At 41.6% G+C, this 14,436-nt stretch overlaps 1 protein-coding gene across 3 annotated transcripts in view; it reads left to right on the top strand.

Annotated features, from left to right (window-relative positions):
- Positions 1-14,436, top strand: part of MCC (MCC regulator of WNT signaling pathway) — a gene marked incomplete at its 5' end in the record, with an annotated part of 565,928 nt that overhangs the window by 248,702 nt on the left and 302,790 nt on the right. The window contains one exon of one of the 3 annotated variants that reach the window (XM_082243689.1): positions 12,134-12,360. The exons of the other annotated variants lie outside the window; for them this stretch is intronic. Coding sequence (XP_082099815.1) covers positions 12,349-12,360 — 12 coding nt within the window. Of the gene's footprint in view, positions 1-12,133; positions 12,361-14,436 lie in introns of those variants that run through there. 3 annotated transcript variants of the gene reach the window in all.

Here is a 14,436-nt window from a genome sequence, read left to right as displayed (position 1 = left end):
CCTGTTAGTGTGTGAAACGCGTCTACCTGTATTGTTTGCCACACTGGGATGTTCGGTCAATAAACCAGAATTTTGATGTTATCTGGAGTGCGGCCATTTCTTCTACATTGATTGTTTTCGGAGGCGAGCCGAGGGGGGTACCTGTAACATCATCAGGCTTCTCAATTCACCTGGAGCAGTGAGTTCTCCTTTTCTGATAGTGTAGCTGCTGACTTAAAAAAAAAAAAAAACACACACACACACACTCTTCTGTCCCAGGATCCAGCGATGTCCTCACCCGAGCCAGCTGTTTGCGGGTGTTCAGTTCCAAGCCCCAACATCTTAACTGTTGGCAGCCGACTGTGACTGCTTCCCCTTTTGGTTGAAATACCACTTTAAGGTTTGCGGATGAGCATAAAAAGTCAAGCAGATCAAAAGTTAACTTTGCTAGATTTGTATCCTCCATGGGACCCCCTCCACATACTGCCTACTATTATACTCCCTGCACTCCTTGGCTGCACATATTGCTCACCATGAACCCTTTTCAGCATTGCTTGTTCTGGAGCTGGCAAACTTTTGCTAGCTTTATAGAGCGCATTCTGCACCCTTTTTCCCCAAAGAAGAACCTTTAATAAGGTAAATAATGCACAAAGCCTCCTAGATCCGGCACTTAGTTGCCTGGGGAGACCATGCATTTTCCACCGCTGGACATGGCATCCTTCCAGATGGGCTTGGCTTGTCTGTGCCAGCCTCCGCTGCGGCTGCTATGCCGTGTGTGGTGTCCCTCCAGTAATGCCTGGGCTGCATGCAGCTGCTTTCTTAACTCACTTTGGCCGCATGCTGGAGGCCCCTGATCTTAATGCATTCTTTGCGTAAAGGTAAAAAAAAATAAAACACCCTACTAACTTTTCCCTTCCCTCACCCAATCCTTAACACTTACCTGACACCCGTCCCGGTTCAGCACACTCTTCTGTTCCTTATCTCACAGGAAACACAGGCATCAGCAGGAGCTATAATCTTCCGCTGCTGTGGAAGGGTCGGGTGTGTGGCTTGCCAGGGCTGTGTGTTTCTATGGACACACATAGCCTGGCTCAGGAGTGTGTGGTGTTCCATTATCACAGGGTTTGCTGAGGGAGCACTTGGAAAAGGGAGCAGACAGTGCCGGCAAGGGACCGCCAAAGAGGAGGTAAGTGACTGCTCTGTGCAATGTCATTGCAAAGAGCAGATAAGTATAACATTTTTTATTTTTTTTATTTTATTGAAAAAAAAAAATTGCCTTTAAGATCACTTTTAACTTGATCCTTATAAACATATTAGGTAAATGTGTAAAATATGTGTAAAGAAACTTAAGTAGATGTATATGTACTCGTATAATTTGCTCTGAGTGATGGCTTATAATTTGTCACCATTAAATGGGTTTTCCAGTCTAGTAGTGGATGTGACAAGCACATCCTCCCAGAATATTCTAGGGATTTATTTTATGTATGTAAGCCGAAGATGGTGTTATTGCCCAGTTCTCTTTCTTAAAGTACCCAAGAAATGATTGTGTTCTCTTGCGTCCTTGGCGCCACCTGGAATTGATTAATTGATTTGTTATAAAGCGTCCAGTAGAAGGGAACAGAGAATCTCAATATTGCTGTCAGAGTGTCTGCAAGCATAGTTAATTTTCCAATGATTAATGGTGCTGAGCCGTGTTCATTTCATCAAGTATCTGGGATTCAGCCTTTGTGGAATAGATGGTGTGCAGCAGAGTGGTCCAGCCAATGTGCCCAGTGAGACATTCCTAGGCTTTTCCACTTAGAATAAATAATGACATTTTACATAGCTTGCTTACAGGGCAGCATGCTGTGGTATGGTTGTCTGGTTATTGTGGATCTTGTTCAATGATGGAAGGGTTTTCTTTATTTTTATGGTGAATAGTCTGACAGCTTGATTACAGGCAGTCAGTGGACACACTGACCGCTCATGCGTTTTTCAGCTGCTTCGTTTATAAACTGCGCTCCAGATAACTGAATCCACCTATCTCCCTATGCAAGACCCCTTTTCCCCATATTAAGGGGACATAGACCTCATTTCCACATCCGGTCCCCAAGAGGATAAGAGGGGGTTGGGACTTATTGGGATCTTGAAGCCCCCTATATAATAAGGGGTACCTAGGTATTTGCCGTCACCCCCCTCCTAGAGGAACAAGTACAGATTACATTACCCCTTGTAAATCATACGGTGAAAAAGTCCTGATGATATTTCCATGAAAGACACTGCCATCGCATGCTCTGTCCTGCACTTCTTGGCCAGCCAAGCTTGGATAATGGTCTGGTAAAAGTTCTTTGAGGGACCCAAAGCCGTTTTTACCTGTTTTTTTTTTTTTAAGGGAAAATGCAAATTTAGAAAAAAGAAAAATGCTGTGGTGTTCGATGCCTGATCATGCTGACCCATTGCCCTACAGCCACAAAATGGCAGATCCCTTGCCAGCTGATGTTTGTAAACCAGGTATCCTGGGTGCCAACCCTAATCAAACATGGTCATCTAAAGATCCTAGGTGACATCATTGACCAAATATTGACGAGAATCTGTAATTTAGCAGTGGTTGCACTACAGATGCACAATGACAGATTCCAGCTGGCTACTGTTCATAAACAAACCAGCCCGGGATCTGTTATTTAGCAGCAGAAGTAATGTAGATCCTTGTGAGTCACGAAGATCCACCATCTGGTGATTATGCTGGCCTCCACCCAATGGTATTCACCTGTACCACTCCTGATGCAAAATGACAAACCCCCGGCCAAGTGCCCTATGTAAACAAAATGGCTGGCGTTTCTGGGTGATGTAATTGACCGAGCAGGGGCATGACCTTTATTTGGTTGATGATTCAGGCTCCCCAGCTGGTTTGGTCATTTTGTTATGGTAGTACTACCACCATAAACGGGCAGATCCCTAGTTGATGTGTGTTTACAACAAACAGGGGGTCCATGTTTGCAAACTGGTCCTTAATGGCCAGTTTATTTGGCTGTTTGTCAAACTGCAAATTAACTGGATTGAACTCCCGTTTTCCCAAATGGCAAAATTTGCCTCTACTGGTGACACTCTTACCAGCAGCAAAAATAGGGAGCATGCGGAGCAGCAAAAAATATTGGGTTGCATTGGTTTTAGATATTCGACAACCTGATTCTGATGCCTGTATGCCGGCAAACAACATGTTTAGATCACACCTCAGAGTACAAGAGTGAGAAAAGTTAATTTACTTAAGGTTTCTGAACTATAATCAGTTAGTTATTCGAGATTAAACTGTAATGTATTAGCTAGATTAGATCACTATATAGTGCAAAAGTATACCTGCGCTGCTAACTACGCAAATACATAAATAAATCCCAATAAATATGGTGTATAAATAATCTGTGTAAGGTGCTAGTGCTCAACTATAAACACACATTCCTATATCATAATCACAATCAATATATAAAAAAACCATAAAAATACAATAAGTACAAATTTTATCACGTGTAAATAAATATCAAAAAAGTCTTTCAATAAAAGACGTGCTTAGATAGTGACAATCTTTGTGCAAAACATAAGTCCAAAGTGCTGCGTGCTCATAAAAGAAGTGCCGGTGCTTTCTCTACACGAGTAGGTGCTCCCCTCCAGGACCCCTACTCACCAGAAGCCAAATAATACACCGCTTTCAGAATATCCTTAGATAGAACGAGCCTTAATGGACCATCAACTCAATCAGCTTTCCTGTAGGTCATATCATCCAGGTATTGCTCAAAAAAATGGAAAGAGATGCTGGCATCGTGAAGTATGTAATCACTTTATTCGATGCACACAATACAAGATACACTTACAATGTGGCAAAGGTTAAAACGCCTAAAAAATCATCCCACGGGTTGCCAATCCAAACGGCTATACTCACTCCCCGTGTCACCGTATGTCGGAAGGTGGATGTAGTTTGGCGACGTACGTACTCGGACGAACAGCTTGACGCGTTTCGCTCCGCACACAGAGCGTTCTCAAAAGCAAGTCCGCTCCGGATACGTACTATATTTATAAGGTAACAAATTACATTATTGCTGACACCTTAGAGGAACCGGAAGTAGAATGCCGCCATTTTGTGATTACTATGGTGATGAACTTCCTATACAATCCTCTCATTTAGATCTGCATACATATGTCCTCACAACTCCAGCTCTCATATACCGCTATAATATGCTCTAGTGCAGTTTAATATATTCCTAAAATTCTTAAAATTGTGGGCTATGAGCTGGTATTATTGCGGTGGCGGAACCGGAAGTGGCTCCGCCATATTGGGACTCTCATCCTCCTCAGCACTTTGGACTTATGTTTTGCACAAAGATTGTCACTATCTAAGCACGTCTTTTATTGAAAGACTTTTTTGATATTTATTTACACGTGATAAAATTTGTACTTATTGTATTTTTATGGTTTTTTTATATATTGATTGTGATTATGATATAGGAATGTGTGTTTATAGTTGAGCACTAGCACCTTACACAGATTATTTATACACCATATTTATTGGGATTTATTTATGTATTTGCGTAGTTAGCAGCGCAGGTATACTTTTGCACTATATATTTTACAAAGGTACACCACCTTTTATACCAGCAGCAGCCCACTATACAGTGGTATCAGAAAAAATTGTAATCCTCAGCGCTAGCCTACAATCCTTAGATTAGATCACTGCACATCATTAAGGAACTGATCAAACAAATTTTTATGTGAACAGCTACCTATAGCACGCTGTACCAATGCATTGCCATGTTAATGGATAATATTGCAGGAATTACCTGAGTCAGCAAATGCCATTTGCACTTAAATGTGTTATATCATGTTGTTAATGGGGCCTTACAGAAAATGCTGTAAATACATTTGTGGTAAGTGCCATAACTCCCCGATATGTTGTGGTTTATCTATACACAGTGGATGTCCTGTACAAGAAAGGGTCTATTTCAAAGCATTGGTCACTTACTTTTAGGCAAGCCGCCGCTATTGATTTCTGGTGTCTTTAACATTCCCAGAATGCAATGCCCGGTGTTTTTTTTTTTTTTTTTTTTTTTTTTTTTTTCATATATGGGCTGTGCATGGATCAAATAGCATGGTGGCTGCATGGAGTTTGTGTGAAAATCAAGCCTTGTTGAGAATAAATATTACATGCTGCATCAAAGATACCAGACAGTTCAAATTTACCTGTACCTTCCATTTTTGCAGCCAAATTGGGATAACATCTATTTTATATTTGTTACATGTTGTTATTCGCTTAGCATACCTTTTTTAAAAAGGTAGCTCCAGTCTCCACCCCAAAAAAAAAAAATGAAGTCGGCAGCGCTTTATATGCTGTAGATGCTGATTTTTAATATAAGGCACTTCCCTGTCCAGAGAACCAGCCCTGCTTTCACCCGAGCAAATTGTTCAATGGGCTTCGGGTCCAGGCACCGCACCTTAACTATGGGAAACGTGCAGTGAAGCCATATGGCCGGGATCCAACCAGAAGCCTGGACCAGCAGCTGGCTCAGCCTCTCAGAAAGCTGGTGAGAACCTGAGCCAGCCCCTACTGCTCTCTCCACAGCCTAGCGCCCCAATGAGCTCCGGAGGGGCAGAGCAGAGAGTCTAGTCATCGGCTCTCTGCAGGCTGAAGACTGAGAGCTGAGCGATCAGCAGTGTTTAAACGCTTAGTTCTACATCCTAAAGGCAGCAGGGGACAACTGCAGCTGGAATCAGTGCTGCAGTCATCTAGGGAAGTATGATTGTTTGTTTTTTTTTTTCTAATCTCATCCCAATACTATTTTAATGATCACCAATATAGATAATGTACCACTTTGAGAAATAAAACTTTTTTTTGTAATATTTTTTATTTGTTAGAGAAGGCAACATAAAACTAGTGCCATATCTGACCCTGCTTTTGATAAACTAATGCATCAACATCTGGTTCGATGGAGTAACCATTCTCAATTAATTCTTAAGGTGCTCATCTGATATTTTGGTTCTAATTTTGCCCTTCCTGTGCTTTATCCTTGAAAATAATTGTTCACAAATATAGGTGCTGCCGAAAACTGATGACATGAATAAAATCAACATTTTTAAGTAAGTTTATGATTTTGTGTTGGGCCGCATTCATAGCGGTCTTGGGTCGCATGCAACCCATGGGCCCCAGTTTGGACACTCCTGATCTACACATGGTTGCAGCATGATGGTGTATTATTTACAGGGTTAAAGTTGCAGACCACAGATCACTTTACACTTGCGGCTGTTGCCGCTGCATTTCTGAAAACAAAGCCTTAGAGAATTGTGCTAGAATACTGTAATTGATAGTTTGCAACATGCCATGTGACGACTGCAAAGAAATTTACATATATTCCCTTTCACAATGCGTCCCACAATGATTGCTATCACTGCTATGAGTTCTTTGATGTTGCCTTTTCTTATCTGAATCAGGATATCTGGGTTTATGAAAACCTGTTAGCACCCAGGAACAATGTGTAGGTACCCTATTACAGGTATCAGGATATCGGAGTTTCGGAACACATGTAAGCACCCAGGAACAATGTGTAGGTTCCCTATTACAGGTATCAGGATATCTGCATTTCGGAACACATGTAAGCACCCAGGAACAACGTGTAGGTTCCCTATAACAGGTATCAGGATATCTGCATTTCGGAACACATGTAAGCACCCAGGAACAACGTGTAGGTTCCCTATTACAGGTATCAGGATATCTGCATTTCGGAACACATGTAAGCACCCAGGAACAACGTGTAGGTTCCTGGCAGGCCTTCATTCCAGCAACTGCTGAACTTGCTTCATTCTTTGAAGTAGATACACTACACACAAATCAAAGAACTGGTATCCGAGACTAACATAACATTACTACTGGAAGGATATCAGCCAGCTAAAAATCAGGTACTTAAATTTAAAGCTTATATTATATAGCACCATAAATCTACTCTAGGCCTGGGGACTATTAAGTAGCAGAATTGTATGGAAAATGCCTGAATGTTTTGCTCACAGTTTCTTCCAGCCTCATTTGTTAGTAAAAAGCCTCTTCCTCTATATATCACATAGTTTTGTGTCGAGGAAAAGGGAAGTAAGTCGGGAAATGCCACAAATACTTTTTTATCCGGAGTTATGGAGTTTTCTTCTTGACATTGACCTTGATTCCAGGCTTGTATGTTGTATTGTGGGTGACATCAGCCATCAGTAAGATTAGATTTACATGGAATGTATTTATGGGTCTTCTAGTATTTACATCTTTTACAAGTAAAAGTTAAGTTAAGAGTTAATAATTAAAAGGAATACAGCTAAAAAGCTGCCTAAAGCCAAGCACCACAAGGAATCTGCTATTAACTAGAAAATAATCTTTTGTGAGACCCATTGATCCTGGTTTCACTTTCTCACTATGCACATGGACGTCTCTAATTTTAGGACTATGCGCCCCTAGATGCAATAAGAATTTCCCGTGATGCTTATCGCAATCAAGTGGCCAAATGTGGTATTTTTCTTCTAAATCAATAAAAATATTAAACCAGCATGAGAAATGGCCTAATAACATTTATTTATATATAATATATTATATATATATATATATATATATATATATATATATATATATATATAGTAAAACCTTGGTTTGAGAGTAACTTGGTTTGAGAGCACTTTGCAAGACAAGCAAATTTTTTAAATAAATTTTGACTTGATATACAAGCGATGTCTTGATATACAAGTAGCGTCATGTATAAAAAGAAGAGAGGAGCCTCTAAAGTGTAGCAATATGGTTACATTTAATGAAGGTTCAATATATAGCAACTAACATGGTTGATGATTAAAACAGGCACATCTAAGTATGCAGGCATCCGGGGTAAAGCTGTCCACATAAACCATCCTCTGCACAGCCATCTTCATCATCCCTTCCCTGCTGCACTCCATGAGTGATTCAAAGCCTCACTTTCAGATCACTCTACTGCAGGATATTCTTCCCGGTCATGTTTGCAGACTGACATATCTTTATATACTGTATATATCTTTTTTGCCTGATTGCCACAGAATAGCTGTACATAGCTGGGTAAATTACTATACATTTTTTTTTTTTTATAACTGCACCTTTATGTCTGGTAAGGTTTTTGGTTGGACTCTTGTATGTGTGACAGGTTAGTCCAGCCTTTTTCAACCAGTGTGCCCAGGCACCCTGGGGTGCCTTGAGGTTTCTTCAGGGATGCCTTGGCAAAATGCCTAAAAATTGCCCAAAATCTTTTTTTTAAAAAAAAGGTTTACATTGTGCACAACTACAACCTTCTAGCTGGGGCTGGATGGAAATCTGAGCCCTCTGCTTGAGCTTAAATGTCATAGCCCCATGCAATGAGGCGAAAACTGCCTAGTGTGCGATGAGGTCTAATAATTGAATGTGTTAACTCTCAATAGGATCACAATATACTATTTTAATTAAATTTTTTTAATAAGCCTTCGCTGACGGCGTCTTAACGACCATTGGCATAATCAGTTGATAAGGAGGGTGTCAGTCGCCTGCATAGCATCCTTGTTTGACCTTCCTCTGCCCCTCTACATTAGCTGACTGATAGAGAAAAACTAAGGGAGAAGAGAAACTTTGGAATACTAGTCAGTACCAGTTTACAAAAGTGTATTTGCTTTGGAAGAATAAATCGCCTCTAACAATGGGTCTCCTACTTGGACTTGAGGATGTTGCTGCATTATGTAAGACTATTAGATTTTGAGACCGCAGTGGAATCAATTTGAATGTGTTTTTTTTGTTTTGTTTTGTTTGGTTTTTTATGTATGGAGATATAATTTTGCTCCTATCATTTCAAGCTAGAAAGAGTCTGACTGCAGTGTCCTGCATTGCATTTACAGGATAGGAAGTGAACTGCGTCATCTAATCTTTCTCAGATTACCTCAACTCTATTTACATTGCTAGACATACCGTAGCCGTAACTGTTATCCACACCTATATAAACTGTCTTGTGCTTTAATTTTATTGGCTAGTAAAATATATGGCAAGTTACTTTCTACAAAAAGCTATTAGGATTAGTCATAAATGCTTACAGTTTAAGAAAGAAAACATGTCATGAGAAAATATGGAGACGGTCGTTTATTGCATTCTACTTATAAAAAAGCTAGTTCTCTGGCTGTCATGATCTAATAGCTCCAGCAGTCTAACTGATCAAAAAAAAAAAATGATTGCAGATCAGAACCTCTGACTTTGCTGCATATTTTCTCCAAGGTCAGCCAGAGGAAGTTGAGCATTGCTAACTCCCATGTTCTTCCCAGCACAGGTTCCTCTATGGCAGACTTTGCCTCAGATATTTCCTGCTTGTTAAGCATGGATATGGATATGTGTATGTATGAGGTCCTCTACACACTGGGAGTTTCGCCCTGGTGAATGGAGCTCCAGGCTCTGAGAGTCTGATGGCCGGACAGGGCTAGATGGTCCACCTGGCTGTACAGCTGTTTAGGGCAGCATGCACCCAGGGGTTAATGTCTGGAAAGCTAGAATCTGCTTTCCATGCATTTATCCCTGGACACATACTGCCCTAAACATCTGTACATACTCTGAGTTTCACGGGCGGCTGGCTGCGGGGCTGGACAGACACCTGAGCCTTCTGCTCGAGCTTAAAGCGGAGTTCCGGCCTCAAAATCTACTTTACACGACCCGCTTGCTGTACTGTCGCTGAAAAAGAATTGGATATTTTCAATTTTTTTTTTTTTTTATTTACTTACCTTGTTATTAAAGAAAATATACTTGCCTACCTTCCTTCCTCTTCCTCCCTTTTCGGCTGCGCCCGCGCCGTCTCTTCCTGCTTGCATTGACTCCTGGGAGCCAAATGTCATCGCTCCCAACAGTCAATCCACCTGCACCGGCCCTGCTCGTCACTTCCGGTTCAGGCACGTTATTCCCTGCTGAACAGCTTCTGGGCATGCCCAGAAGCTGTGCAGGGATGACGCGCCTGCACCAGAAGTGACGAACAGGGCATTCTGGGACTCTGTCACCGAAGAGGACACTCTGGCTTCAGCTGCCCACACCTGAGATGGCAGTGCTCGACAAGACATTTTCAAGGTAACTGAACCCGGGGACAGTTCAGAGGCTATCATTGCTGAAATACACTAGCCCTGACTGTCCCGGGGGTATTTTTTAATCAAAAAAAATTTTTTGAGGCCGGAACTCCGCTTTAAGTGACAGAGCCCCATGCAATGAGGCTAAAACTGCCTAGTGTGCAATGAGGCCGAATGTTTGAATGTGTTAACTCTCAACAGGATCACATTATACTATTTTTTTTTTTTTTTTTTAAGCCATTCTTCCCATAAGGTCAGTGTCCATTTTGTTCAGGTATCATCTGCTTCTAGTACCAGGACTGAGATGCTGACCTATATATGAGACAGTCATGTAAATCCTGTTGCCCAGTATGTATATACCTCACACATATCAGAAGCTTGCTGTGATCAGCCATTGCAATAATGCATCGGAGTTCAGTCCCACAGCTGACACCCTGACTTGCTAGAGTATAAATTTATCTCCATCCCGTTAATACATGTACGACGTGCCAGAACCGCAGGGGCGACACGTGAGGTGCACGGTGGGCCGATGAGAGACAGCAATAATACCGTTCATCGGTTTACTCACGGTTAGCAGAAAGCCTCCCTGGGCTGGTCGCACAGTGAAGAGGAAGACTGCACGAAATCCTCCGGGGCACGCTCTGTGATAGGGAAACGCCAGCCAAGATGGTGGTTGAGGTGCCCGTGATGACAGGGGTGTTTAGAGTGCTTGTGGCGGCTGGGTCCCTTGATGGTATTTGTCGTGACGCCAGTACCGTTAATGGTGGTACAACCAGTTGTAATAGCAATAGTGAAGAATGAGGTAGACAGTGGTAGGATACAACTCACAACTTTTACTGTGACTGGTTTTGATTGCAGCATAAACATCCAGTTAGAATACAGTCTCTGGGTAAATAGTGGAATTCTGCTGATCCACTGTTAATAGGCTTTAGTAATTCTGGACTCAGGCTGTGATTCAGTATAATGCTTACTTGTAAGTGATTTGGTTTCTGGTACCTTTTGAATCCAGTGAAATTGGTGAGGTTGCCGGTGGCTAAGAAATCCTTCACCTTTATTCTCAAAGGTCTTTCTGCCGGTTGGTGGCTTTTACACTTTGATTTGAGCAGTTCCAATTTGTCCCTTCTTAGGACTGACCTTCTCTAACCTTTACATGGTGCTTCTCTCTGTACACTCACTTCCTGAACTAACAATTGACCACAGATAAACCTGAGCTGGGATAGATATCCCAGAGTGGTGCTATCCCCATCTTGTGGTGGGAAGTATGAAGCACACCTGACCAGCCTATGAACAGGGATTCAACAGCTGTAACAATGCAAAATGACATGCAATATAGCAATGACAAAGAAGTAATACTTTTGCAGTTCCCACATGGCCTGAGTGGGACGCTGCATATGCATTCTGCCTTCTGGATGTGTCCCTGCATGTGTGGTTTTGGTGCAATCCAGTGCGGGTTTTTTCCCCTTTTTTCTTTCTTTTTTCATCTCAATTGTGGATAATTGAGGACAAGTGCATTCCGACGTGTTTTTGATGCGTTCTGCCACATTCCAGATAAGTTTAATACAGAAAAAAGGCAACCTGTTCTGTTGAGAGCCCTAAAATGTACTGCGCCATTGGAATCCATGTTAAACATTGACCATGCGTTTTTGATGCAGAATAAAAACACCCCGGACTGCATCTGGTGTGTACCAGCCCTTAATATAAGTGCGGTTCCTTGTTCTGAGAAAAAAAATAATAAGTTGAACTTGGATTTTAGAAATGTGTATATATACAGGCTTGTTTAATTTATTGCAGGTGTACTTAAAAAAAATCTAGACTGGAAAACTTTTGATTGAATAAAACCATGTGGGTGTCCTAAGTGTTTACATTTTGTTAGGTATTCTGTTGCCTCAAGCAGCTGTCACCTTTTTATAAGGGGTAGGAACATGCCTGTGAGTGGAATCTAGTTCTTTCCCACAGCAGATCGGCAGGCATCATGTGGCGTAGTACTGACTGGCAGCGTACGTTACTCATTATGCCGAGCTGTCTTATGAGGTTATGCTGGAGTTACAAAGATGCTGGGTGGGACTACTCGTATTTCCTTTTAGGAAGTTGGCTGCAGGGGTGGCTCAGTGTTTAAATTAGATTGCTTCCTCCAGGATTTCTCAGACTCCAGTGTGTAGTGAGGGAGCCAGCTCAACACAATCTGTTCAATGACTTGCTATTTTTATTGAGATGTGCATGGCGTTGGAGCGTCTTAAAGTTACCTGATCCTTCTACAGAAATTCACAGGCTCAAGGAAGTATTTAGACCTACATGAAGCCCAAGGTAATTGTAAAACTATACTGAAGTTTAGGATGGTGAACTGCTTTCGTTATGGATGATCGTTGAGTTTTCATGATCACGTTTACCATACGGACATTAGAACTGCTGGCTTTCAGTAGTCCTAGCCAGTATGACCTTTAACATGGTCTTCATTAGGAAGTCAACCTTGCAGCAGCAGGTTGTGACTCTCCTGAAAGGGTTTGAGTACCAGTAAAGCATTGCATTTTTTTTTCTTTTTATCGGTTTTTAAAATGTATTTTTTTTGTGTGTGCATGAATAACTGATATAAAAATGTATAGACGTGACTGCAGATAAGACAAGACATGCAGATGTAGGTGTGATCATATATTCAACAAATGCCAGACTCTGTTCTTTCAAACGCCTTTCACTAAAGTGCTTAGAAAATGACCTAAAAAACAAATCTTTGATGACTTTAGATTCCTCTGATTCTTTCTACTTTGGTGAACCTTTGAGGCTGATTCATGAAAAAGTGTGCAGGGGAAACTAATGCTATTGCTTGGAGCAACCTAATCAGACTTTCTTTTTTCCCCAGTTCTGCATTTTCTGAAGTCTTGGAAGTGATCCTTTTTAATTTTCCTCAATTTAGGATAGAAAATGATGGGCTGTTATGGGAATCCACCACATTTTTCTCTAGTCCGCATACACTGTGTAATGTTGCATCCTTCATCAGCAGTAGGAGACACATGGGCTGTCGAATATCTTCCTCTTAGATTTATAGTTGCCCACCCAAGTGTATATTTAGTAAAATGATAATGGAGTGCATTTGGTATCAGGATCATGTGCTGTTCTAGTCTTTTAAACTCTGCATTTTGTTTTGCAGAGGAGTGGTTCAGGCTCATAATTGATATGATAGAGTTAATTACACTAAGATTTTCTCCCTTTTACTGCATTGCGCTCTAAGTTAATCTTCATCCATCATGTTTTTTCTGAGTTTTAACTGCAGACATTATTGATCATCCTTCAAGTTCTTGTCTAATTTAAATGAAGTATTCTGTAGAAATGCTGCAGGTTTGTGTTCACGTCTACACTCAACGGAAACCTTCTCCAAGGATGCAAGAGATGTGTGAAACTTCTTTTCTTTTGTATTTAGGATAAATTATGTTATTGGTGAGGGGAGCTGATAGTAGTTGTTGTCGATCACATTCAACTAGACTTGTTGTTTTATATAGAAGATGTTTAACCTATCATCCAACTGATTTCCTTTTATCAACCTCTCCACTGGCCGTTTAAAGTGGTAGTAAACCCATTCTATTCCATTTCTGGCATAGTAATCATTGCAAGCTACTGAACTGGGATCTCTATGTGAATGGCTTCCTACCTTCTTTCTTTCAGTGTAAACCTTTGTTTTCCGAGCAAGGATGTCATTGGCGCATGCGCTCTTGGTCCCATTTTTCTGGCAAGTTATTTGTGCTGGAAAAATAGTGTTTACATGCAAGGCAGAATTACCATAGGGGCTATTGGAGAAGCAGCTCCAGGACCCTTCCTTAAGATAGGCCCAGCCCCATGTGAGTGAGTCACGAATGCTGTGCAGCCCTGCTATGTGTGCAGTGTACACATACTTGATATGTAAATTGCAGGCGCCAGTCATATGTAAATCGTGTGTGCCATTCATATGTAAATTGTTGTCATATGTCAAACTCCTAGAGCCTTGGACCACCATCACCTTTGCTAAATGCTACCAACATTGGGAATGTACAACAAGCCCTGCCTGCCACAGTCACTGAGCCTGCCATCAACCTGTACATTAAAGGTGAGCAGCCCCCCCCCCACTCTTACCACAATGTCGCCCCACCCACAGTTGGCCGTGGCGCGCTAGGCAAAATTACTACCGTACTAAAACTACCTGAAGGCACCCTCTCTCACCCCCCCCCCCATTTATTTAATTAGTTTAAATATTTAAAGGGTTGTAAAGTCAGAAGGTGCATTCCATGCATTAAGACAAAAAGCCTTCTGTGTGTAGCAGCCTCCCCAGCACCCCTAATACTTACCTGAGTCACATCTCTGTCCAGTGATGTCCACGAGTCCCTCGGCCATCTGACACTCTTCCTCCTGATTGGC

The sequence above is a fragment of the Pelophylax lessonae genome (genome assembly GCF_965119305.1).
Source record: "Pelophylax lessonae genome assembly, chromosome: 1".
In the NCBI taxonomy this organism is placed as follows: domain Eukaryota; kingdom Metazoa; phylum Chordata; class Amphibia; order Anura; family Ranidae; genus Pelophylax; species Pelophylax lessonae.
This window is presented reverse-complemented; position numbering and strand designations above follow the sequence as displayed.